At 45.5% G+C, this 27,248-nt stretch overlaps 1 protein-coding gene across 3 annotated transcripts in view; it reads left to right on the forward strand.

The window, feature by feature from the left end:
- The window catches only part of LOC144143606 (phospholipid-transporting ATPase ABCA3-like), a 105,605-nt gene that overhangs the window by 39,050 nt on the left and 39,307 nt on the right, over positions 1-27,248 (forward strand). For 2 of the 3 annotated variants that reach the window (XM_077675435.1, XM_077675437.1), the window contains exons 10-18: positions 301-424; positions 2,509-2,663; positions 8,556-8,711; positions 10,853-11,063; positions 11,933-12,182; positions 15,510-15,604; positions 20,838-21,225; positions 22,287-22,488; positions 25,223-25,267. In XM_077675435.1, the coding sequence (XP_077531561.1) occupies positions 301-424; positions 2,509-2,663; positions 8,556-8,711; positions 10,853-11,063; positions 11,933-12,182; positions 15,510-15,604; positions 20,838-21,225; positions 22,287-22,488; positions 25,223-25,267 (1,626 nt within the window). The remainder of the gene's footprint in view (positions 1-300; positions 425-2,508; positions 2,664-8,555; positions 8,712-10,852; positions 11,064-11,932; positions 12,183-15,509; positions 15,605-20,837; positions 21,226-22,286; positions 22,489-25,222; positions 25,268-27,248) is intronic. The other variant, XM_077675436.1, reaches the window with a different exon arrangement.

Here is a 27,248-nt window from a genome sequence, read left to right on the forward strand (position 1 = left end):
TACCTTGTGCTGTACCTGAGTGCCTTATGTTCGTACGTATTGTGCAGCAGACACCTTTTGTATTGCATTGAAAAAGTTATAGTATAAATATTCCCAGATAAAACATTAAATAGGGACCTTGGAAACATATTTCCTGGTCCTTGAAAGTCCTTGAAAACCCTTAAATTTTTTCCCTTCAAAGCATGCACAGAATTTGATGCGGCCTGGTCAAGTCTCTCAAAGTGTCCGTGCTGTTTCAAGTCCTAATGTCGACCCTAATGGGCTGCTGCTTGAACTTTGTGCTTCATCATGTTTTTGCAGGTATTCAGGGGGTCAAACAAGAGGGCGGTGGATGACCTGTCGCTGCAAATCTACGGTGGACAGCTGACGGTTCTGCTTGGGCACAACGGGGCTGGCAAGACGACGACAATGAATATCATCACTGGTGGGTCGCCCACGACTCACTCGCTTACTGTTTACTGTTTTTAATGAATAATATATTAGGGGGGACAACACTGGTCTTAAAACAACATCTTTTAATTTTCAAGTGAACTCTGTAAAACTCGTCAGTCTTGCTGTGTGTTCCCCACTGATTTCAAATATGCCATTAGTTTTTCAGTTGGTCAATTAGTTCCCAAGATAATCAGAGATAATTAGTCAATTTTGGTTAAACAATAGACAAAACAGTGTTGGTCATAAAACTGTAATCTTTATATTTTGCAATTAAATGAACCCTGGTGAATGCAATAATCGAAGCAGGTTTTTAATGCATTACTTGGAGCTAATTTTACAGCTCATGGTGTTTGAAAAGGGCATTTGAAATGGTTCCTTGCCACTGGTGCCACCAAAGTTTAACGAGCTGTAAAATTCGTTACAAGCGATGCATCAAAAAACTGCTTCGATTATTGCATTCACCAGGGTTCATGTAATTAGAAAATACAGCTGAACCTCGTTATAAGAGACACTGATGTAAGAGACAAATGGGTATAAGAGACACTATTGACCCACATGGTTGGCTGCCCTATCTTTCCCATTAAATCGACCTCTTTTATAACAGACATCGGATGTAGAAGATTGGTTATAAGGGACAAGTCATCCTTGAACTTCAATCAATAATCTCGCTTGTAATAGACATTTTAACTTCAGACGCAGTGCCACCAGTCACTAATTGCAGTTGCTTCCATCCTGGAAGCACAGGTGGAAGACAGACGCCTGCAGTCGCTATTTATTATAACTTCAGCAAACACACAGTGGTTTAGATAGCTATAAAATGACGATGAGAAGCCCTGCCAATGGAAATGCAACTTACAGAAGTTGTTGAAGCTTACTGCCATCCATTGGATGGAGCGCGATCGCACATGCGGGTTCTCCCACGGGCATAGCTCCCAATCAAAAAGCATCGCAGATGTTGAGTCCTGCAAGCATAATGAATAGCCTGAGCACACAGTGGAAGAAGCTGTGCGCTACGCCTATTCATCAGGCTTGTGAACTCAACATGTACGATTCATCTTCCACAAATGAGGAATGAAAAAAAGCTTGCAGAATCGGTTGTAAAATATACAGTGTAAATAGTCATGAAGCAAAGATTCAGAACTGTTTCATAAATTCTGGGGGCCAAACATAAATTAGAATGAATCTTTTGAAACATGCTGTAGCATTCTTTTGAGCTTGTTTTAGTCATAGGGTGCCCACATTGAACTAGGGTCTGATTAGTAAGTGAAAACATGGTACCCTGCTTATAAGAGACATCTTGTATAAGAGACAGAAACTGCTCCCTGGTACGTGTCTCTTATAAAGGGGTTCAACTGTATAAAGATTACAGTTTTATGACCAACGCTGTTTGGTCTGTTGTTTGCCCAAAATTGGCTAATTATCTTGGGAACTAATTGACCGGCTGAAAAAATAGTGGCATATTCGAAATCATTGGGGACAACACTGGTCTTAAAACAATATCTTTTAATATTCAAGTAAACTTTGTGAAACTTGTCAGTCTTGCTGCTTTCTTCCCACTGATTTCAAGTATGCCATTATTTTTTCAGTTGGTCAATTAGTTCCCAAGATAATCAGAGATAATTAGCCATTTTCAGAGAAACGATAGACAAAACAGTGTTGGTCATAAAACTAATCTTTTTAATACTACGAACCCTGGTGAATGCAGCAATTGAAGCAGTTTTTTGATGCATCGCTTGGAACTAATTTTACAGAAGCACCCGTCTGTGAAAGGGTTAAGGATCACTGGTTCATTTCTTAACTTGAATTCTTTGTTAACAGCACTGAGTTGCACTAGAAAAATAAAGCCCTTTGGTGAGGTAGTTGCACTAACCTTGAAGGGAATTGCACCTGAAGGGAATAAGTGACATAAACAGCTTGCATGTACGAGCTCTGTATCACATATTCGACACTACATATCATGCATACGAGTGCACAGTGGCTTGAAACAGTGGGCGTAATGACGGCACTGTTGCAAGCAGGTTTGTAATTTTATTTTCGGAGGAAAAATGAACACGTTCTTTATTTGCTTCCCTTCAGGGCTGTTCCCGCCTAGCTGTGGTCAGGTGCACATCAACGGCTACGACATCCTCACCCAGACGAAGAAAGCGCGCGAGAGCTTCGGCCTCTGTCCCCAACACAACGTTCTCTTTGACGAGCTGACTGTCGAGGAGCACCTGTACTTCTTCTACAGCGTGAGTAACGAGCGCCTGCCTCAGTTCATCATCATCATCATCATCATCAGCCTATGTACGCCCATTGCAGGGCAAAGGCCTCTCCCATGGATCTCCGATTATCCCGGTCCTGTGCCAACTGTGACCAATTTATCCCTCCAAACTTCTTGATCTCATCTGCCCATCTAACTTTCTGCCGCCTCCTGCAACGGTTGCCTTCTCTAGGGATCCACTCTGTTATCTTTAATGACCAGCGGTTATCTTGCCTTCGCATTACGTACCCTGCTCACGCCCATTTCTTCTTCTTAATTTCGACTAATATGTCCATAACAAACGCGTTTGTTCCCTGACCCACTCCGCTCTCTTCTTGTCCCTTAATGTTACACCTATCATCTTCCGTTCCATTGCCCGCTGAGTTGTTCTCAATTTAGGTTGAACCCTCTTAGTGAGCTCCCAAGTTTCTGCCCCGTAGCTGAGTACCGGTAAGATGCAGCTGTCATACACTTTCTTCTTCAAGGACAATGGTAGGCTACCATTCATTATCTCAGAATGCCTGCCGAATGCACTCCACCCCATTCTTATTCTTCGAATTATCTCTGCCTCATGGTTGGGATCCGGAGTCGCAACTTGTCCTAAGTAGATATATTCGCTTACACTTCCACTGCCTCACCACCTATCTCAAACCGCTGTGCTCTCCCGAGGTTATTGATCATTACTTTAGTTTTGTGCATATTAATTTTCAGACTCACGGTTCTACTCTGTTCGTCCAGTGCGGAAAGCATGCTTTGCAATTCGTCCCGCGAGTTACTTAGCAAGGCAACGTCATCAGCAAATCTCAGGCTACTGAGGTATTCTTCATTAACCCTTACTCCCAGCTGTTCCCAATCCAACGTTCTGCCTCAGTTACCCTCCTCTTACCCCGATCACATTTAAGGAGCTGCCGTATTTTCACGCATATGATCCGCACCCCCACTTTCCGTCGACGAATAAAAAATTGTGTCCCCACATACTGCCCGCACATTTTATGCATAAAAGGCTGGACCAAAGCTACTATTTAAGCAACGTGGCACATTTGTTTATGCAAAAGAATTTACCTAGCTGACTACCGTATAAACCGGAATATAGGTCGACCCGGTATATAGGTCGACCCCCTACCTTTAGGTGGGAAAAGTTGACAAAAAATAATTCAGCACAGAAGCGCACACACAATGTCTTATTTATATTCGATGCCCGTCCGTCACTGCCACCCACTATGCCTGCTGAAGTCACTCGTCGGAGCTGTCAGAGTCGTCCGAGGATGACCGCTTCTCACTGTCATCTTCAGTGCCGTCGAGCGCATTGCTGATGGAGCACTTACTAAGAGCACTTACTAAATAACTTGTGGTCGGCGTCCTGGTCTTTTTGCTTCAAAATGCATCCCGACCAGATGGGCTTCAGTCATACCCTTGACTTCAAATTACTAAATGCTCGTGCAACCATGTCATCAGGCAGCGACTGCCAAGAGGAGGACACCCAGCTTGGCTCGGTCGCGAGGTATGGTCTTCCCAGCCGGCCCGTATGGGTCTTTTTGTTGTCGCCGGCTATCCACTCATTGTACGGTTCGCGGAGCTGGTCCGCGGATGGCCTCCGCTGTAACCGGCAGCGATCGTGAGCGAAGTTCCCGGACGAAGTCCGCCACTTTGTTCTCCAACTCGGGGTGCACCACTTGACGTCCACGGAACGATCTGTTCCTGGGGTTGCATGCACAAGCTTAGCTTTCTGGCTCCGCCAGTACCGCACACTTTTCTCCGAAACGCCAAACTGGTGTTGCGCCACCATATTCCCATTCTGCTCGGCGACTCAATCGCCTTCAGTTTAAATGCAGTGGTGAACTGGCGTCGACTTCTGCCGCTCATCATCTCAGAGCAGACACATACAGAAATGCACGCACGCACACACACAAGACGAGTAAAAGACGAAAAACAAGAGAAAAGAGAAAAGCAAATTAAGGCTTGGTAGTGAGAGAGAGCAGTCCGACACAAAGGGTGATGGTGACGGACTACCCTTGCACATTGTTGCCAGACAACAATTTATATTCTTACAATGACCACTGTATAAGACAAGGGGTGACTTTTGTGCGGATTTTTTTGGAAAAAAACTCTACCTAATACCGGTTTATACGGTAGGTAAATAGAGGATTTGCCGCATACCTTTTTTAAGGTTGGTATATTGTTGAGCTGTGTGTGTGCAAAATGAGCAGTGTCAATGGGATAACAGTGGCTTTGTCGCTATTACAGCTGTAGGGGCATCACGGCCCAATGCGCATTGCGGTGGAGCTGCACCAAAGCAAATAGCTCGCATATAAACCGCACCTCGCTTCACCCCTGAAATTTTTGCATTTTTGATGCAGATTATACGCGCGAAAATACAGTGTCTGAGAGGACATTGTTTTAAACGAGTCTCCCGATCTAAATGTAAATTGGTGTTGTAATGTATTAAAAATAATAGGAGGCTCTTGGCAGGTTATGATTGCTACAACTGAAATTTGGGGCATAACAAAGTATAGGTGGTATGATTAGTTCACAAAATTAGCATTTCATAATTGTAAGGATGGGGATTTCGTCATTTTTATTTCATTTTTTATTGGTGTTATTCCTTTTTATTTCACTTAGGAAATTGCAGAAATAGCAGGATCACCTTTACGTTTCTACCTTGCCCTAAAATTTTCAAGCTTTCAGTGTGAAGGAAGGTTGTGTCCAGATAGCTGTGTTTTAAGCAGCAGTGTTGTCGAATCTCTGCTGCAAAGGATTCTGGAGAACCACAGGTCTTTTTGTTTTGTAGTTGCGGGCTGTCCTGAGATGGAGTAAAGGATTTTGTTTTCTTTGACCACATTCTATGGCAAGAGCGGTGTAAAACTCTCTCATGGTTTAATGGCTGCATCTTTGCCGCTTGTACCTGAGTTTTTGGTTTTTGTCTCCCACTCTCTATGCTAATGCAGCAGAGTTCCTTTCTGTTAGGAAGTGGGAATTGCAAACACTTGACTGTCTGTGCATTTCATCATTTTCCGTGCAACAGACACAAATAGCATTTCACCAAACATTTCTCGTTGATTGAGGAATCTGAAACCCCCAAAATCTGGAAGCATTTCTTTGGCTGAGATATCTATTTCTTAGGCTGTTTCTTTTCCTTAAAGCCACGCTTTTTATACACGCTTGAAGAACTGGGGAAAAATGTAGGAACTAAAATGAATATTATAGTTGTTGGCTTGCCACCACATTGTAGAAGTATGTTTAGTGGAATGTCATCATCATTATCATCATCATCAGCCTATCTACACCCACTGCCTCTCCCATGGAACTCCAATCATCCCGGTCCTGTGCAAATAGTGAACGATTTGTCCCCGCAAACATCTTGATCTCATCTGCCCACCTAACTTCCTGCCGCCACGTGCCACGCTCTCTTTCTATAGTGATCCACTCTGTTACCCTTAATGACCAGCGGTTATCTTGCCTTCGCATTACATGCCCTGCCCACGTCCATTTCTTCTTCTTAATTTCTACTACAGTCTACGCCCGTTACAACGGACCCTCTGAACCCGGAAAAAAACGTCCGCTGTAGCCGAAGTATGCAGTATCCGACGGGGGGGGCTATGAGCCCTACAGTGGGTACTTTGACCGATATTGCATGCATAGTACATACACTTTGTTCTTTCTACACGCCTGCAGCACCTCTGCACAGTGTTCGCGCGAGGGCAAAGAATCGCGTAAACACCGTTTCCAAAACTTAGCACCGGCACTTCGAAAAGGCCTAGCGCATGTGGTCAAGCGTGTAAAGACGCAAGATGAGCTGAGCAAATAACGCAAGAATATAACTAGGCGCAATTATAAACCAGCTATAAAACATCAGTCGTGCCCATCAGCATTAGCTAGGCTCTTTTAAATCCCCTCACGACGAGGCAGGTTTTCCCGAAACCGTTCGTCAAACAAATCGGATCGCTGCCTGACGTTCCCTCAAGGCAGATTCCACATTTTTAGCGATTTTATTCTGGTCATTGAAACAGATGTAATGAAATAATCTGATGACGGTCAGCTGTAAAATCGAAAGTTAGACCAGTTGGACTGCGCACGGTTACCGGCAGATTGCACACAATGGATGGGGAACAACCCCTGCTTGAGGCATTTCTTTCCTTTTTCGCCGAACGGAACGGGAACGATGCATGCGTGGGAATAATAAAAGCCGAACTTCACTGAACCCGAGTTTTTTATTACATAAAAAAACTGACGAGGGCAGACTCGCCTCCGAGTGCACCACTTCGAGTATTCGATTGCCCTGTCTTCAATCTCACCGGAGTCGCGTTTATCGGCAGCGGCCTTGTTCTTGACGGTACAGCGGACACTGTGCTTAGACAGGCCTGTACTTCTGGCGATGTCAGCCTGTTTTTCCTCGTGTTCAAAAGCGTTAATTACGCTTAATTTATCCGACAGTGAAATCAGCTACCCTGCCGCTCATGCCGCTGGTCGCACAAAAAAAAAGCCAGTGGCTTGGCTTGGCTGCGCCAATGACCCGGCTGCCAGCAATGTTGCCAGACGTAATATTTTTCTTGCCAAAATAAACGAAAAAGCACACCGGGCGCCGGCCCCGCGGAAGTCCGCTATAAACGTTCAGTCGAAACAATTTTTGCCTAAAATTTAGTCTGTTGTAGCCGATAGTCTGCTCTAGCCGGGTCCGTTGTGAGCGGAGTGGACTCCATTTAAAATGCATGGGTACCAGACAAACCAACAGAAATGGTCTGTTGTAACCGAAAGTCTGTTGTTGCCGGATCCGCTGTAACGAGCGTAGACTGTAATATGTCCTTAACACGCATTTGTTCCCTGACCCACTCCGCTCTCTTCTTGTCCCTTAATGTTACACCTACCATCTTCCGCTCCGTTGCCCGCTGAGTCGTCCTCAATTTAAGTTGAACCCTCTTAGTGAGCCCCCAAGTTTCTGCCCTGTAGGTGAGTAGCGGTAAGATGCAGTTGCCATACACTTTCTTTTTAACCCTTTCAGGGTCACGGACGTACATATACGTCCTCTGCAAACACCTTAAAAATGGTCAATAACGTATATGTATGTCATCGCTTGTATGTTTAAAAAGCATGCCTTTTTCGCCAACTTCTCTTGCTTGGCATTTGCTGCCACACTGCGGAAATACGTCAAATTATTTTCTTGCGCCCATGGCTCTTTTTATTTTTTTACGGTTTACTTCAGCGGTGCACCGGCTTTCGCTTGCGCATCCGGTAACGAGGGGGCGCGCTGGGTATCGCCCACCTGGCACTCGGGCGCCTCTCAGTTCTTGCACCTGCCACAGACCAAGGGCGCCTGCAAAACTGATGAGGCTCTTTTATCGTTTTTTTTTTGTACTTTATAGGAGCGGTGCACCGTCTATTGCTTGCACATCCGGCCGTGTACCAGCACACAGCGGCTGGTTTTGGTATCGTCCTCCGGACGCTTCCCGCTTTTTGCGCCCGCGAAACTGATGTCTATCTGATTTTGATTCACTCAAAAGGTGCCGGCTTGTTAGTCTCTCGTTTTTATTTAGTTTTTCTATGTATGCAACAACGCAAACGATTTTCTTGTTACTTTATGGTCATCCTAAAAAAATTACGATAATTTTTTCTCAAAATAGATTCATCCGAAGAATTTGAATCAGCAGTGACAAAGATCGACACCCTGGGGGGTTGCATTTGGCAAAAAAATTCGACCCTCAAGGGTTAAGGGACAATTGTAGAATCAACGTGAATTAATTTTCTTTTTTCTGAATTTTCTCTGGTAAACTTTTATCTGTGTGTTAAAATCGGGGGCGTGTTATAATCAAGCAAATGCGGTATTTGTTTCTCATATATGAATTCCTTGATTAAGGCAGTGGCTACTCTTTTTTCTTTTTGCACGCAGCTCAAGGAGAGTTCTGCGGTGACTTGGCAAGCCCACGTGAACGACGTCCTCGCTAGCGTCGACCTCAGCGACAAGAGGCACTCCCTCGCCAAGGACCTCTCTGGTGGCATGAAGCGCAAGCTTTCACTCGGAAACTCCATGATTGGGGACTCCAAGGTGGGTGCTGGTCCGATGGGGCGTTGCCACTTGAAAGGGGCACTTAAGGGGGGGACATGGCTCTTAAAAGAATTTCATTTAATTTATAAGTAAACTCTGTGAAACTTGCCAGTGTTGCTGCTTTTCCCCCCACTGATTTCGAATATGCCATTATTTTTTTAGCGAGTCAATTAGTTCCCCCAGATAATCAGATATAATTAGCCATTCTTGGAGGACCAATAGACAAAACAGTGTTGGTCATAAAACTGTAATGTAATACTATGAACCCTGGTGAGTGCAATAAGAGAATCGGTTTTTTGATGCACCGCTTGGAACTCAGTTTACAGCTCGTTAAACATTGGTGGCACTAGTGGCAAGGAACCATTTTGAGTGCCCATTTCAAACACCAAGCCACTGTCATTCTTAAAGGGGGGACACTGGTCTTGAGGACATTTTTCTTATTTTTTAGCCTATGTACTTGAGACTTGCACCTCATGTGTATTTTAACATCCTGAGCACAAATATACAGTCTGTTTTTGTCTAGGGGGGGTAAGTTCAAAGTTGTGCAACATGGTATTCCATTTTATTTCGGGCAATTTTTTTATTATCTGCCTATGAAATACTCGAATGCCTTTTATTCCTTTGTCCTCTAAGAAAAACCAGGAACTGCAACTATACCACAGCAGTAATTGTAATAACGTATTTGCAATTGCAGTAAACTTACGAAAAGTCAGGTCATCAATTTCCAATGTTTTCGTAAAACAAACTGCATGAAAATTGTGCTAGCAAAAATAAATTCTATATTTTCGTGCTTGTATTGCACTGTTCAGTTCCTAAGCTTCTGAATGATGCCAAAATAATGCAAATCTAACCAGTACAGCCAAAGATATTGTACCCGACAGCTGACTTCGTGGGAAAAAAAGTGGTCCAGAGAAAACAAGGCATGAAGTTTGCAAACATAGGCGAAAATGGTCATTTAGGCAACTTCAAAGGGCAACAACTTTGTAAATACTTATGGTACACTGTAATATTTTGCAGGTACATTCTTCGGGACCTGTAGACTTCAAACGATATAATACAGAAAATTGATTTTTTGCAAATTTATGGTGACCAGTGTCCCTCCTTAACTTGTACCGAGTATACAGTCAAACCCGTTTATAGTGAACTGCAATATGCACCGCGATTATTTCGATATATCCAATAGTTCGATATAGCCGAACCCGCCTATAACGAGCTTATTGTTACGAGTTCGCAATCCGCAGGAGCCATTCAGCCCCCTTCACCAACTCAGACATCCGCGTATGCAGAAACGAACACAGTACAGTAGCCATTACCATACCAAAATAATCCATTTATTGCAAGTATAACAAAGCTACTTTCCGCCTTTACTGCCCACGTTGCAAAAAAAGCGGCGATTTTCATTTTCACTTTCACTTTGGCGGCTTCAACTAGCATAGCATTCTCTACAAGAAACATTCTTAGCACCAGTTCCAGTCCGCGTCCTCAAAAATCTAAGAAGCATTGGCGGAGCACATCGATGGCCGAAAGCGCTTCATTATAAGCGTCGGACGGATTTCACTCGCAACATCATCGGGAACGCTGGCGAGCTCTTCCAACAGTTCACCGATGCTGCTGTCTTGGTCCGGACTCGCTGACAAGGCGGGTTCCGTCGCGAGTCCCATGCGTCGGAAACAGTTACGGGTATTAGGCGTCACGTCGCTCCGTGCGAGGCGCAATGTCTCAGTCGCGGCCACGGAGCTCCGTGGTCGCGGCTCTTGCTTCGTGGTCACGGCCAATCCACATCTCAATCGCCACTCCGAGATCATGAATTTCGGCGGCCATTCAGGCCCCAGAGTTCGGTATATCGGATGTGAACTTCGTTATAAGGAATATGTTTCCCATGTGTTTCCGTAACTGAAATATTTTTGTTCGATATATACCATAATTCCCTCTATCCGGGTTCGTTATAGCCGGGCTTGACTGTAGTAGAAGCTTCTGACAATCTTTGTTCTGTGGTGTGTGCTGAAGTGTGAAACACATGCAGGTTTTGCATTTGTGTAGTACTTTAGTCACTGCACTCAGGCGAACTTGTTTGCATTCGAAAGTTGCATAGAAGCTTGCCAACTATCTTACCGGAGGTTTCTGCCCATCCTGTCTCGTAGATCTTGATCTTGGATGAGCCGACGGCCGGCATGGACCCCCAGGCACGTCGGGCGGTCTGGACCCTGCTCCAGAACCTCCGTCGGAGCAAGACGATTCTGCTGACCACTCACTACATGGAAGAGGCGGATGCGTTGGGCGATCGCATCGCCTTTGTCGCCAATGGAAGGCTCCAGTGCTGCGGGTCTCCCCTCTTCCTCAAGAAGCGCTACGGCATGTGACCTTTCTTTCTTGTTGACATCGATTCAATTTAGTTTTATTACTGGTGAAACTTGCTTTCTATCTAAAAGCTGCTCTGGCAGCTTGTTATTTGCCGTGACGGCATGGCAGTGTTTCAGAGTTAAGTCATTCATTTTTTTGTCTTTCATTATCCTTGAATGCTGTGGTTGCACTAACAAAGGGGACAGTCATGAGAATTGAGCGAGACATAAGGCAGTGAACAAAGCAGAAACTCAGACAAGGTCTCCGCCACATGGCACTAGCTGAATACCCTTGCAAAAAAAAAAAAAAAAAAAAAGAAATCAGTAGCACTTGAACAGAAACACTTCAAGTTCTAATTTGTACACCTGGCCTGTCAGTGTGACTGCCACGATGAATTTGTATTTGACTTTTAAGGAAAATTTCTTGGCTGATTCATTAAACTAAAGAGAGGCCTAACTCGACTGCATAACCATGGTATCACCATGGTATCACTGATGCAGTGTCGGGGCAGTAGGAGCATGACATTTCAGTTGCCATGTTGGCTGAGCTAGTTCAGCGAGCCTTACCTGGCTAATGTTTGATTTTGGTCAGGGTGGCCTTTGTTCCGATGGAGGAAAAAAACAAAACTGCCTGTGTTCAGACTTTGGCTCACGTTAAGCATACTTGTGGAGTTTAAATCAATATGCAGTCCTTAACCATGGCACGGCTTATAGTCGAGGTATAGCTTCAGTGCATGAAATCTCAATCTGGAACGCCCACAAGTTTTGCGGGGATTAGGAAAACGCCCATTCGGTTGCTTTCTCCTCACTGTCACCCCCTCTTTCGCTGTTCTTAATTAAGTAGTTTCACTTTATGACAAAAGCAATGCGTTCACCTTCCAGGAACGGGCTACCGCATGAGGATAGCCAAGAAAAACAACTGCGACCTCAATGTCCTCACGGACAAGGTGACGTCCACCATACACGGAGCCCAGCTCACGTCGGACATTGGCCACGAAGCAATGTTCAACCTGGGTTTCCCGCCCGCGTCGGACGTCATCCCGCTCTTGAAGAACATGGAGGACAACAAGGAAAGCCTCGGCATTGCCAGCCTGGGCATCTCGGTCACAACCATGGAAGACGTGTTCATCAGGTGTGTGCCTTTGGGAGATCGGGATCACGTAAGAGATTGCCGTTGCAACTTTTTATTCTACGTTGTTTAATTAGAAAGAACTAGCCTTTGGCAACTCACTCAGCTCAATTGCAGCCATGGAAGATGTTTTTTTTTTTGTTTTTAACTGAGAAAATGGAGGAATTTAAAAATTTTTAATTTTCGGGCTACATGGTGTCAGCAAGGACGCAATGGGGGTAACACTAAAAACACAGTTGTTTGTTAGTGTTTTAACTGCACATTAGAATTTAAGTGATATGATCAAACAGAACTAGAGGCCCCACTGCAGTCGCACATTCTTGTTTCTGATTGCGGGTTTGGTAGGCGGCCGTCAATCACTCAAACAAGATCCTGTGACGCCGTAGAGAAATGGCCGAAAGGTGGGTGGCAAGTCACCACTGCCTCATCTGTTTCTGTTAATATCTAAGCTATCGGTTGGAAGTTTGGGACACAGGTGGTATTATTGTTATTGGGACAAACGTATCTTTTTATTGAATAACTTGTATTTTGCCCTCACAGCCCCCTTACATAAGCAATTGCCAAGGTTCATTGTAATAAAAGATGGATCGCTGAGGCAGGGGTCCCTTAAAAACCTGAGGATCAGGCGCAAAATGTCTCTCCTGGTGGTCCAATGGTCTATAGGAAAAATTATATCATCCAAAGAGGCATACGGTGCGGCTCTCCTTCGAAGTTTTTAAAACAAAGCTGACCTCTCCGTCGCATGCTCTCGGCAGTCCACGAGAAAGTGTCCGATGTCACCTGTTACACAACACGTTGCACACAGAGGGTGAGGAAATAAGGTTCAGCTTATGAAGGCACATGCTGGTGCTCGCACTGAGTTGGTCCAGATGTGGAACAGTAAGGATGCCTCTGTCCTCTCCATTTCTTCGGTAGCACAAGGGGATTTCCCGCGCATAGCGGCAAGAAGGTGTTGATCGGGGGAGCAGTTGCTGGCATATCACGCAAGGCTAGATCCATCCATTAAAGGAGCCATGAAGAGAAAATACAACTTCGTTTAATTTGAAAGAACTAGGATTCAGTATCTCACTCAGCTCCTTCTTCAAGAAGCTCCTTCTTCAAGAACTCACGAGATATACATATGCTAAAATGTTTCGGGCTAAGTCAAAACATTCGGTAACAAAACTGCCGCAGCTGAGAAAAGGCCCATCTTGACGCATCCCTGTTAGCTTTCATTTGCAAACTCACTTTTATCCGACATGAGCATCGTAACGTTGTGATCGCATTCGGGAAGTGAAGTCCGGCTCACGGAGTTTCTGCTTCGGTGTAGTGCATAATTTAGTCAAGTCAGAAAATGGAAGAGTGGTAACAGTCAAAAAACGTGGCCACTTCGGCTAATGTCTTGGTGCCACCTCCCAAGGTTTTAGGTAGTCAGTAACGGGCGCTAAAGAGAAAAAACAGAATACCAGAAAACTAACAAAAACAGTGGTAGTTTATTTTTGTCTTTACATTTTTGTCCTATATTGTTTGTTGCTTCTCCCTGCTACCAATGACTTAAAACTCTTGGGAGACGGCGCGAATAAATCGCCTGAAGTTCCCTCACGTGCTGTTGTATAAGTGCCCGATTTAGGCACATGGCTATGCATAACGTAAAAAAAAGACACTTAAAGGAGCCATGAAGAGAAAATACAACTTCGTTTAATTTGAAAGAACTAAGATTCAGTATCTCACTCAGCTCCATTAGAGCCACAAAAGATGTTTTTTAACGAAAAAAAGCAAGAAGTATTTAAAAACTTTCAAATTTTGCGCCACAGTGACGTGTTACGAGCAAGAATAACGTCATACGGGCCAACAATAAAACATAATTTTCAGTGCGTTAACTGCACGTTAGCATTCAAGTGATGCGGTCAAATGGAACTAGAGGCCCCATTACAGACGTCCAGCTATGTGTAGTCGCGACAGATCAGTTAGGCGGCCGCCAATCGCACAAACAAGGTTCCGTGACGTCATAGAAAAGTTGCAGGAAATTGGCTAGGGGGTCGTGACTGCTTCACACATTTTCTTTAATATCTCCGTTATTTGTTTGAAGATTGCGATGATATTGGTATCATTGTTATCGGGACTAAGCCGTCTTTCTAATAAACCCAACTTGTATTTTGTCTTCATGGCTCCTTTAATAAACATCATCACCACCATCAAAAGATGGGTTTACAGTAGAATCTCGATGATACGAATCTTGCGGGACCGCGAAAAATATTCGTATCATCCGAAATTCGTATGACCCAAAAAATTGAGCGCTGAAAAAAGTTTTCGTTTATTTCTTTTCTTACTTTCGCGTGGGGAAATCCGTGATTTTTTCTGCTTTTTTTAAACCCCCATGTCGCGAAGCAGTCTTTTCTGGAGCGCGTAACGCTTCGCCTAGCTTCGCGCTTGTCTCCTCACTCGCGGTGCCCAAGCTCGCTACACGCCGCAACAGTCAAGCGTGAACCGCATGGTGCGTTTTTTGCACGCGATTCGCACGCCTCGGCTTTGCGCGCGCTGTATTTTCACGCCCGCATTGACGATTTCGTGCCCGCGGTATCTCCTACCTCATTCAGAAAATGACGCTGACGACTTGAGAAACGATCGAGACAGCCGGCTGGCTCCGCCCGAGATGTTTAGGCTTAGCACTCCGGCAGATATTTTATGGGCGCTTTCACTAGCGGCGCGGATGATGTTTTATAGTACCGTTCTCGCCAACATTATCAGCGTCTTTATTGCAAAAACAACTTCGTGTGCACCTTGAGCGGCACTTTAAAGAGCGGCTAGAAGCGGTCGCTCGAGCGGCCGTGCCATATCGCGGCCGAAGCCGCCGCCATGTTGCCCCTGCCGGCCGCGGCGCGCGCAGCGTGCGAGAGGTTTCGCGGCGCGCATGGGGCGTTCGGGACGCGTTTTCGCGAGCAGAAACAACAGCTCGGACGTTTCTGGGGAAAGAAGAGTGACAAATGGGGACGGAGAGCAGTCACTTGCTTGTTCGGCAGTTGGGCGCCTCGCTGGCTCGTTCGTATCATCCGCCGGGCCACGCAGGTCCGTTCGTAACAGCCGAAATTTTTCCCATTGCAAACAATGCAATTTCGCCAGGACTTTTCAGAAATTCGTATCATCCCGAAATTCGTATCACCCAGAATCGTATCATCGAGATTCCACTGTATTTTAAAAATTTCTCTTCATCGTAACATTTAGAAAAGTTGTACTTATCACCTGAACTTTTGCTTACTAGGGTGTTTACATAAGCTATTGATAAGATGTCAGTATTGCAGACGTTGCCGTGACCTTCTGAACTTGCTTCTACCATCCAATCTTTGCTTGCAGAGTGGGCGAGTTGGCGGACGTGAGTGTGGAGGCTAGCAGCGCAGAGTCCAGCAGTTCCCATAATGGCATGGACCGTGTCAACGGCTTGGTGGAAGGTGCGTGCAGTTACTAATAATTTAAGGACATTTGAACCCTACTATACAATGAATGCTGCTTGAACGAAATTGCCGTGGTAGTGTAGGATTTCCGATTTCCCATAGGTAGACTGTAAGAGTTTAAATAGAAAAGGGGTCTCTGAAACAGAAAGTACAAAGAAAGTGATCTTTCGGTTTTCTCATTGGTACATTTAAATTTCAGGCATGAATGTATTTATAAGTAAAATAAAAGGAAACAACACCAGTGCTCGTGAGAAATCTTCAAAAAGTTGCCGTGTGGCAAGCCTTCGCATTTTCAAGCAAACCGCATGTTCGACACCATCTTGGTGTGATTTGAAAGATCACCAGTCTTCATGTTTCTGTTGAAATGAAACAGCTAACACTGCCTACTTATTCGAAAATTAGTGGTCTGTATATTTAAAAATTTTTTAATACGAATGGAATATGAATAAGGCAAAAAAACCGTCTTCGGATATCAAATCGAATATCGAATATGTGTGAGTATTAAAAAGGTACAAAACAAGAGCAGCAATAGTTTTATTACAACATAAATGGTTGAAACTGCATTTTAGGATGCTGCAGAAAGTTTGTTAGTCTTTTAGTAACGCACTCATTGCGAATTATCTTACTGCCTAAACTAAGAAGTAACTGCTCAACATGTTCAGAGTATGCTCTCCCTACGCACCGTAAGCTTTAAGGGGGGGACGCGGGTCTTAGAATGGTCAGAAATGGCCAAAATGTCGATTTTGAGAAAATCTAATTTTTGGAATAATTGTACCTTCAAGCACCTGCCTTCAAAATATCAACGCTAAATTCGATCGGGAAATAGTCTAAAATCATGTTTTGAAACGCATCGGGGGCCACAAAATGCCCCGAATCGGGCAAAAGCTGTTTCAAATTCCCGTGCGCGCCACGGGCGAAGCAGCCTACCGATCGCCGCCATCTTGGTCTTGTTTTCAAGCTTGTTTCTTTGTGCGTATTTTGCGACATCTCAAAATGGCGTCGCTTGAGTAGAACGACCGCCCTTGCCAGTTTTCCGACGGCGCCTTCTGGGCCGCCGATTGGCTGCAGCGCGCGCGCGGCTTGAGTTCGTCGTCTGACGCCTTCCATTGGTCGGCGTGACTGCTACACCAGTTGTTTTTTTTTTTCGCCATCATGGCATCTGCTGCGCGTGTCTGACGGAGTCCGCTCTTCTGGCGCAGCGCTCGCTTAGAGTAGTTTTGCTAAACATTTTCGCGGTTTCTTCGGATTCTTTCATCGCACACATGCGTGACTGATGCCAGGAGACGTGCGTTTGAAGAAGACCACCCGTCATGCATACGGGAAGCGAAAGCGTCGTCCGCCCGCGTAGTGCGACTTCGGCCGCTCGACTCAGCCGGATGAAAATTGTTCGCCGCCTCGTATTGCTTCGCCTTTCCCATCGCCTGGCCAACCACCTCGGGAATCCAGACCTGGTCCAAGCACGTCTTGTCGAGTTGACACAAGGTATTACACGGCGGAGGAGATCGCCGCGCGTACGGAACACTCAAACGAGGTCAAGCGCGGCATGGAGACCAAATCACCAACGCAGCGGAAATTCGACCTCCTTGAACTTGATCTGGTGCACTCGGAGGTACAATTCCGGCACAGATTTTGTCTTAGTGGATATGGCAATGCTGAAAGACCTTTTTGCGCCCGTCGAGTGCGGGCTGGTGGCGCCGGATTTGAGACGGCTGACAGGCAGTACAGAGGCTCCAGGTGACGTGCTCAGTTTACAAACATCGTGTGGAGTGTTTTTCGTCACCAAGGACCGAAGGATCTGGCAACGTCACTCCTTTCGAGGTAAACATAACGGCCTTGAAAAGTATTCAAAGCATCGGAAAGGGGGTGTCTGCTCTGTCGGATTTTTGTGCTTGGATGAACTTATCCCACAGAGGCTAGCCTACACCTCAAGACGTTCCAAGCGCACTTGAAAAAAGTGGTCCAGGTTTGCGAGGACACTGCAGCAGCCTCTGAAGCAGATAGCTAGTGTGTGTGTCGTCAAGGGCTTGTACAGGGACCTTGCTCAGCCGCCAAACAACATTAATGTCATGTTTGATGGCATGTGGATGACCAGGGGACGATCGTCACACATTGGAGTGGTACAGCAAGCCTTCTACAACTTGTGAACCCCCCCCCCCCCCCCCCCCCGCCCCCCACTTAAAACTTCAGTGTTGCGAAATCAAAGCTCAGTGTTTTGTCACAGGATCGCCCGAACATTTCCTGCCATACTGCCATAGGCCAGCAAAGCTTGCCCTTCGGCTACTTTTTTTTGTTTCCCCAAAAACATCACGTCGTTTGACCCCTGTATCCTCTCTGCCCTGCATTTGACCCCTGTATCCTCTCAAACTTCCTGCGCAAAAACCACGACTAAAATAGCCTCACCAAAGAACAAAAAAAAAAAAAAGAGGGCATCTGAAGCAAGTTTCGCCCCTCCCTCCTCCATCGTACCCAATATTCTGGGTACCAAAGTGTACTGTAATGAATGATGCCAGTTTACGAAGGACTGTTGCAGTTTTCACAACGCCAGCGAGACAACACCAGATTTCACAACGCCAGCAAGACGCCAACCGATTTGAAGTCGATAAATTTTGCTGAATTCCTGATGGTGTACGTTACTTGGCCTTTTGTATCTCCAGTTCTAGTTGACATTTTTGGAATCCAAAGACAGATTTGAAAATGGGAAGAACATGTCTTTGTTACTGGGAAAATTTGAAGCTACACTACTGACGGTTCATTTCATAACACATGGCCAAATTTCAAATGCAGTTTTCTCAGTTTCATATTTTTGGTCGTTTACGTCAGCCTTACGCAGCTTTTTGGAAACTTCTTTTTGCTTCATAAGGTTGATCTTGGTACCGTTTTTTTTTTTCAGTACAACCTGAGGAACCCGATGGCATTCTTCGTTTTTCTATTTAGGCCATGCATAATTAATGACTTGCAGTTATTTTGATGAGCCAAAATATTGAATACTGCGATCTTGTATACTTGACATATTTTTTTGGGGTGCCATGACACTTTAGAGAAAAACGAAGAATGTCATCGGGTATGGGAACTCTCTGGCTATAAATTCATGTAATAAAAAGCTACAAAATGCAATGCGGAAGTTCATTAAAGCTGCGTAAGAAATTACCTAATTACGGCTTAGGCTTTGCATGATAATTTTCAAACTAACAGCAGCAGCTCAAATAGAATTGCATATTTGAAATCTACAGAGAAAAATACATTTGTGTGCAAATTTTCATAAGTTTGTACCCATAAATAAGAAAGTTAGTTTTAAGACCCTCGTCCCCCCTTAAGCAGAAAGAAAAGAAGAAAAGCGTGAAAGCTTTCAGAGTGCAAGCTATTTACAGATGCAAGAAATTCGTTTATTATAGGACGACACGTGCCACCTGCTGGCTGTGACATTGGTATGGCTGCATTTACATGGCGGCAACACAAGCTGACTTCCGTGAGCAGTATGCTGCTCTCGGAAGTGGCAACGATGTCACAGCAGGCTTGAACGCATTATCTTCCTGTTGCACTAGCTCACCGCGATTCGCTTTGGTGCAGTGTAGCCATGCGAATGCGGTCTGTGGTAAACCTTGAATTGTGGTCGCCTTTCCAAACTCCAGTTGCCGAAACTCGGAAACATCAAAAGGATCAGTGAGAGGCCATCGCGGAGCGGAACCCCCCCTTTTTACTTGTGGAAAAGAGCACACTTATCCTGCCCTTATCCTTCGTCTGGTGGAAGGAGGGGCTCTGTTATCTGCAAGCTTACTTTATCTTTTACCGATGCAAGAAGCACTCGCAAGGCTTGAGAGCCCAAACACCGGCTGCCCACGACCCTTGTGCCTACCAGAAAAATGTTTGCTTGCACCTACCAGAAAAAACTTTTTGTTTTTGTGCGTTTTTTCTTTTTGCATATTTTTTTTGTGCATGCGTGCGTGTGCATCTTGACGTTACTGTAGTTTGTAATACAGTCGAATCCCGCTACAACGAAATTGACGGGACGTGCGAAAAATTTCGTTGAAGCAAAAATTCGTTGAGGCGAAATCTGCCCCAACACACCACGGAAAGGCCAGAAAAATAGCCCCGTGCGTTTCCGCAACATTGGCAGCATAATACAATGTTTAGAAAAAGGAGTGACGCGCATTCTTTGACACTTCACCGTGACTGTAATTTGAGTATCGTTGCTATGTTCAGCCACCTCACTTTTGGCATTAAACTTTATTTCACATACATCAATTATTATTGCTCGCGTGCAATAGCAACCAATCCTGCTATTGGCCGCTGCCCGAACACGTCGCGGCAACGCAGCGCGTGCCACAACCTGTGGCGTGTTGATCGTTCCATTTCCAAAGCCCATGAGCTTGCTGTGAAACAAAGCAGCAACTCCGCATTTCATAACATCGCAACGGTGAATGAGGGCACATGTTCGATGTATCTTTCAAGCTTTCCGCTGTCGGTAGTGTGATACACGATCTCGGGCATTGCAGCAATAACGGTAACATCACTGTTCAGTACCGCAACAAGTGAAGACTAAATGGGAACGAAGCCGATCGTGAAATGGTTAACAAAGAAAAACATCGGCAAAGTGCACAGTGTGCTTGAGTACGCAACAGCCCGGAGGTGACGTTTTTGTTGCCATGGTGATGTCCAATCAGGAGAGCTGTTTCAGTGAACGCGGCTGGATAGCCAATCGCACATTAGAATCTGTCGGTTGCTTCGTTCCACCGTCTTTTCTTTTTCTGCTGTTTCTGCCTTTGTGAGTGAGCAACGATAAAAGAACTGACTGGAAAGCGGAAGTTCAAAGCTCGGCCGATCTAACGATACCGAAATCGCGGCTCCTGGTGGTGTTGTTCTGGAGATACAGCGCTCTGAAAATTGCCGTGTTTTCACTTTCGCGAACTTGCAGAAAGATTTTGTCACCCCAGCTGACATAAATATTTTCCTTTACCATTCGTGATGGTTTTTGGCAGAAACTTTGAAAATGCATAGAATATAAAACAGGCAATCTGAAAATGTGACTTTCGAAAAAACGATTTCTTTGTCACTTTTCGCCATCTGATCACCGCGTCCCCCCTTAAATCGCATCTCAAGAGGTTTTTCTTTTGTTTAACCCTATTCAGAGGGGTCTTGCATGAACGCACTGAGTTCCGGACTGTCTGCCTCTCACCCGCAGCGCTGTGGAGGCGAGTTGAACAACAACAGCGGCGCTACTTTTGTCTTCCAGACGACGAGTACCCGACGTTCCAGTGCGTCGACGGGCCGCGCCTGCTCGCGCAGCAGACGGTGGCGCTGTTCCTGAAGCGCTGGCACACTACCAAGCGGCAGTACTTCCTTCCTATCCTCGCCATCGTCATCCCCGTGGCCCTCTTCTTTCTCTACGCCTCGCTCGACGTCCAGGACGCACAGAAGACCACGGTTAAGACGCTCGTCTACGACATAGGAAGCTACGCCGGCCCCACCACTGGATTCCTGAGCAATGGGTCGTCGTCACTGGGCCTTACTGATTTCGCTGCGATGGAGCAACAACAGGTGCACGTTGTGCGAGACGTGAGCGATCCCGACGATTTCCTTCTCAACGTTGCGAGACACAGTCTGGCGGACTACAACGGCAGGTGAGTGAACAGTTTGGTTCGTGCTTATGATGGACTCGTGGGTATTTGAAGTTTAAAGCGAACATTGAATGTGCGTGGTTATGTGATTCGTATTTATTTTAATAATCCGATGTTTCATATTGTCGCACGCTTACATTAAAGGGGCCATGCAGACAAAACACAAGTTTGGTTCATTCGAAAAATTGCCTCATTGGAATCATACTGACACCACTTTTAACGCTCACTTTGCTGAAATAAGCTATATAATTAGGAAAAAAAAGGCAATGACCATGCGACCCACTAGCTCATTTCCCACAACAGAACCTATGATGTCATATGCTCCAGCTCTGCGAATGGCTGAGGCCGGCAAAAGCAAACGCAAATTAGCACAGCTTATAAGCTTGCCGATCGAGCTATTTTCTCTGAAAGGTAATGCATATTCATTTTACAGCAGTAAGAATGGTGCAGTAAACAATGAAAGTTACGAATATACATGTAAGCATACAAGTACCGATGCGCACTGCTGTTGGTACTGGGCGCACTATGCTTGTTCTAGCTGCACAGCGCTGCGGCTCTTTGGGGTTGTGTCGCACGACACTGGCCGATTGGCGTAAGTGACGGCGTCTTACGCGACCCTGTTTGTCAAGGATACCCCATGTTCCACGAAACGATTACTTTCTACAGTAGCAAAAGCAAGCCAGGTGCAAATACGGTTAAAACAAAGCAACGGCAGACAACGGTTCACGGCTCGGTAAGGTAGCGCCATCTGGGAGGACTGACGGCAAGCAAGGCTGCAGAGCCGAATGACGGAGGGGAAGTTTGTTTGAACACCTGCCCTTGTGACGTCACGAAAACACGATTTGGCGGGAGAATCAAAATTTAACCTAAATTGATTAATTTCTTAGTGAATGCGGCATCGTTTGCTGCCGGACAGGCACTGGGGGCATTATAGAACACGAAATCTTTCGTATAAAACAAACTTGTATTTTGTCTGCATGGCCCCCTTAATGGGCAGGTAGTTTTAATCAGTCCCTCGGACCACAAGCGCGCGAGTCAAGTTTTGGTTTTGCCGCCAAATGCAGATACCTTGTCGGGGGCGAGGCTGTTGAGGACAAGAAGGTCGTGGCGTGGTACAACGGGGAGCCGTACCACATTGGCTCCATGTCCCTCAACCTGGCACACACGGCCGCCCTGAGGTTTGTCACGGACAACGGCGACGCGAGAGTGTCCGTCACCAACCGACCCCTCCCTGCCGAGATCTCAGAGCAGATCGGGGCATCGTCGGTGAGTGCTTCTTTTAAGTGCAGCGCACTTTAGGGGTTCACCTTGTCGCCGTAGCTCGCTTGCAAGTAGAGCCACACAGCGTTCCGTCGTCGCGGCGTAACCCAGAGGCTTCAAAAGCCAAGCGGTGTATATAGTCATAAGCGTTAGAAACTTGTGAGCCGCTGCCGCTCGCCATACATCTCCCCGTTGTTTAGCGCAAAGAAAACTGCAGGTACATTTGAGGCAAAATATGCGTAATTAACCGGCAGCGCCTGCGTTCGTTTAGTTCGGAATGCTCGTTGGGTTGGCTTTTACAGTAGTGAGCGAAAAAAAGTGGCAATGCAATGCTGGCACGTGTGAGAGGAAAAGCAAGCACAAAAGGAACAGGATTCGAGCTGGCGCAGTTTCAGGCAAGGGGGCGCGCGAGCACTGCGAAGGCAGAAAATTTGAATTGCGTTGGGTGGTAGCAGTGAGCGGATAACGGCGCTAGAGCCCTATATGGCGAATCGCTGCTCTGCACTTCCAACAGCTTTCACGTTGAGTGGAACGGCTTTAATTTTTTTTTTGCTGTCCTCCAGGTCGAGTCGGCAGTGTTGTTTTAAAAAAGTGGGTACCACATCTCAATACTCCCAAGTCTGTAAAAAAATGATGTAAAATTACAATGTCAGCCAAAATGCCCGAAACATAATATAATGTTAAGTGGTAGTTTAATGTAAAAAACGCCGAATTTTTTATTTTGTCGAATGGCTGATTGATTCTGCATTTGGTTTATGGGTTGGTTAAGACGTATTCATTAGCGATGAGGCATCAACGAGCCTAGGTTCAGCTTGTTGGTCAGGCTATATAGGTGAGGTATTCTGCAAAATTGCTGCTAGGCTGATCACTTCGGTGAAAAATAAGCAAAATTTGGCGAGATAATCTGCAGCATTATAAAAATGTTCGTGATGACACCTGCCCCTTGAATGCCTCGCTCGCACTTCCCCAGAGCTTATGTATGCAGTCTTCACGCTAATGCTCTGGTTATAGTATTACTAGTTACCGTGTGCAATTATTTGAAAGGTTTGAGGACAAAAGTATACAACACCATATTCATTCAGCTTCGAATTGAAGAGCACAATTAAAAAATTTTGTACAAATTTCTGGGGTATTTAAGGGTTTGAGCACGTTAATGGGCAGTTGCGATAAGCTCGGCACGGGAAATTAGGCCTTGTTGGAAATGAGGAATGTCTCAGTAAAACACGTGCAGAGTACCGTACTTACTCGATTTTAACGCGCATTTTTTTTCCGGAAAAATAGGCCGAAAAATTGCATGCGCGTTAGAATCGAACACGAAATCGAAACTGCTGAAACGTCAGAAATTTCGTCCCACCCATCGGAATCGCCATCTCAAGATGGCGCCAAAGGTTTTAGCAATGATTTTTCGGACGCAGGAAGCCTACGTGCCTAGGCTTCTCTATCGGCGTTCACACAAATCGTCAAATTGTTCCACTTGCGCGCTTGATAACAGCAATGGCAGCAGCGGCAACGAAGGTGCGCCGCTTCCACCGCTTACGAGTCGCTCCCACGCGTTCAAAACGAGCGGTTGGCTGAAGCGTGCTCCTCTGGAGTAGCCCGCAGAATGGGCGTGCGAGGCGCGAGTTACGATCCCATCGACCATGGTTGAACGTTCGTTCAGAAGTGTGGCATCGCGAATGCGCTTGATGGCACCGAGGACAAGTTGTTGTGGTCAGCGGAGAGCGACGAGGAGTGAATGAGTGAGATTACTTCGGGAAATAAATCGCCCGTTTCTCTCGTATTTGTTTTTCTTGCTCACTGAGTTCTGTGCGCGTTACAATCGGAGGTGCAAGTTTTTCGGTGTTTTGCCTGGAAAATCGGGTGCGCGTTAAAATCGGGTAAGTACGGTATATTCTTTGCAACGACTTCGAACTACTTGGGCAGTGGATGCATTGCACTTTGAGCGCATGCAATTGACTACCGCTAGAATGCACCTGCTGTCTGCGTTTGCGGCAGCGGGCTTTCCATTAGTGCACTGGCGATGTGCGGCTAAACGGCACGAGGGAAGTGCTTTTAAGTGCGGAGCACTTTAGGGGCTCACCTTGCCGTTGTAGCTCGCTCGCTGGACCTAAGTAGAGCCACATGGCGTTCCGTCGTCGCGGCGTAACCCGTAGGCTTCGCAGGCCAAGCGGTTATATAGTCATACGCGTTTGGAACTCGTGAACCGCTGGCGCTTGTCATACACCTTCCCGTTGTTTAGCGAATAGAAAACTGCAGGTACATTTGAGGCAAAATATACGTAATTAACCAGAAGCTCCCGCTTTCATTTGCGTACCATCATAGCCCAGCTGCGTACCATCATAGTCCCGTTTTCTTTAATCGACCGATACGTGGTGTTAATCATTTTTCGCCTGTAATTTTCATTATGTATATATATGTTACATTGGAATCACCACAAAGAACATAACAAAATTTATTATGACGTTTCGGCTGGGGCCCAGCCTTTTTCAAGTGGGGTAAACAAGTTCAATACAGAGTATATAAACGTTCGTAGAGAGTGCTTGCGTGGAAGCACGATTTCACCAGCATAAGTCGTGCCGGCTACGATTCATGAACCTTAGGTAAACCTCAGACTTTTATTTTGACATTATGGTTTCTTATTGCCCATAAATGGTATCTTCATTTAAGCTTTTCAGCCACCCAGTTACTTGCAGAAGCACTGCCCACAGTTTCTCTTTGTCTTTTTCTTTTGTAATCACAGAGATGGGTCAATGAAGCCTTGATGCAACGGTACTCTTATACGGACGTACGTATGTTGGGGAATGCCTTTACCTCAACTAAGGCTGTGCCTGGTAGCCTTCAGGGCAGCATATTGGCTCCATTGCTTTTTTTTAAGGCATGGGCCAGATGTGGTTTGGTTTGATGGGGTTTTGGTCGGTGGAGGGGTCATGGTTTGGTGGCGAGGTTGGATAAATACCGTATTTGCACAATTCGAACGCACCCTCGATTGTAGTGTGCAGGTAAGTTTACTCCTGGAAATCTGAAAAAGTAATTTAATTTGTAAAACAAATAAATAATTTAAAAATAAATATTTCCAGTGCAGGTATGCCATCGAGAAATGGGTATGCCAAAATTTGCTCGTGTGATGTTGATGGATTGTCTTGGATTGGATTGAGTCTGATTTTGGGTGGAGTTAGTGTATGGCGATGCCGCTGGATGCTTTAGAGCCGATTTCAGTTTTGTGCCCAATTGTAACGCGCACACAAATTTGAAGGCCACTTTTAGCGAGAGAAGGTGTGCGTTAGAACTGTGCAGCTACGGTACTCCGCGAAATGGTGTCTTGCATCAGGTGGGCTGATGTTGTCCTCAAGTGGGGTGTATCGTTTTGGTATGGTGTTATGCAAAAGCTACATGTATGTGTGTAGACATATATGTGTATGCGTCTGTGTATGCGTGAAGGGTGTTGCAAGAGATATTTAATGAATGTCTGCACGTCAAACCGTTCCCTGATTTGCGCTGCAATTCAGCATGAAAACGGCATTTCGTGTCTCAGTAAGATTGCAATCCAGAACCAGCTTAGCACTAAACCTGATTTTATTATCAGGCAAAATGTGGTGTAAAGTGCGGTCTCTGCAAAATTTCAGACAAATGAGGGAGTGCTTTGCAGGATGAAAAAAAAAAAGAAAAGAATGTGTAAGTTCCTACATTATTGCTGTCGTACCCTGCATGAGAGAGAGGTCACTAAAATAAAATTGAAACCTGCGACACCAACAGCCAGGTTTTTGTACAGGTAAGTATAGGCAGAAAGTTAGGTGGGCAGGTGAGACCAAGAAGTTTGTGGGGATAAATTCGTCACAGCTAGCACAGGACCCGGATAATTGGAGAACTATGGGAAAGTCTGTTACCCTGCAGTGGGCGTAGACAGGCCGATGATGATTGATGGGGACAGGCGGAGATCACACAACTATTTAAATACTGATTTTTGTGGCATGTGCTCATGTCATGAAGGCAAAGGTGAGTAAGAAACAAAAGTAGACCACTTAAAAAAAAATTTGTTATCTGGATTACCTGTAGAGACCTATCTGTTTTGTAATTTAACTCCCAAATATATTATCCTAACATTGGGCGCATCATGTGATGTGAAATACCAATGTATTCTAGGATGGGGCGTCAATTGGCCATGGATGGATATGGCTGTAACCGCTAGCCAGGGTTTTTTAAATCTGTTCATTTTATTTTCTACCTGCCTGCATTTTCCGAACATAAAGATAATTAACCACATAATTGTTAAATTTTAGGTAATTACTTTGTGAGGTAGTTTCATCCTGCATCTATTCAGCTCGTGGCCTGAAGTCCAGAAACATGAGCCTCATCGAATGTAAAGTGCAAGTTTAAGAACATGAAGTCCAAAGAACATGAAGTCCAAGTCCAAGAGCATGAGCCTCATCAAACATGAAGTCCAAGAACATGAGCATCATCCATGGACATCATCCATGGAGGAAAGAATACTCAGGAGAGGCCCCTAGCATCTCAGTGCATTGCAAAAAGTGTGAAGGAAGTGACGCGATTGTTATTGAGCCCATAGACAGCGTTGCCTAGTTTTTTACGGCTGCAGCGGCTAAATCTGGCCAAATGCCACAGACAATTTTTACGGCGCTTTGACTGAGGCTGCCACGCTACGCTGGCAACACAGCACAGTCGCTACAGCAAACACTTTTAGATTAGGTTAGTTTGAAAACTCCACCGTCAGAGGCAGCCGCAATTCATATCCCGGCCACAGCGGCACT

Source organism: Haemaphysalis longicornis, unplaced genomic scaffold (assembly GCF_048455015.1).
Source record: "Haemaphysalis longicornis isolate Haplotype H1 unplaced genomic scaffold, Haemaphysalis longicornis Haplotype H1 scaffold_6, whole genome shotgun sequence".
Lineage (NCBI taxonomy): Eukaryota > Metazoa > Arthropoda > Arachnida > Ixodida > Ixodidae > Haemaphysalis > Haemaphysalis longicornis.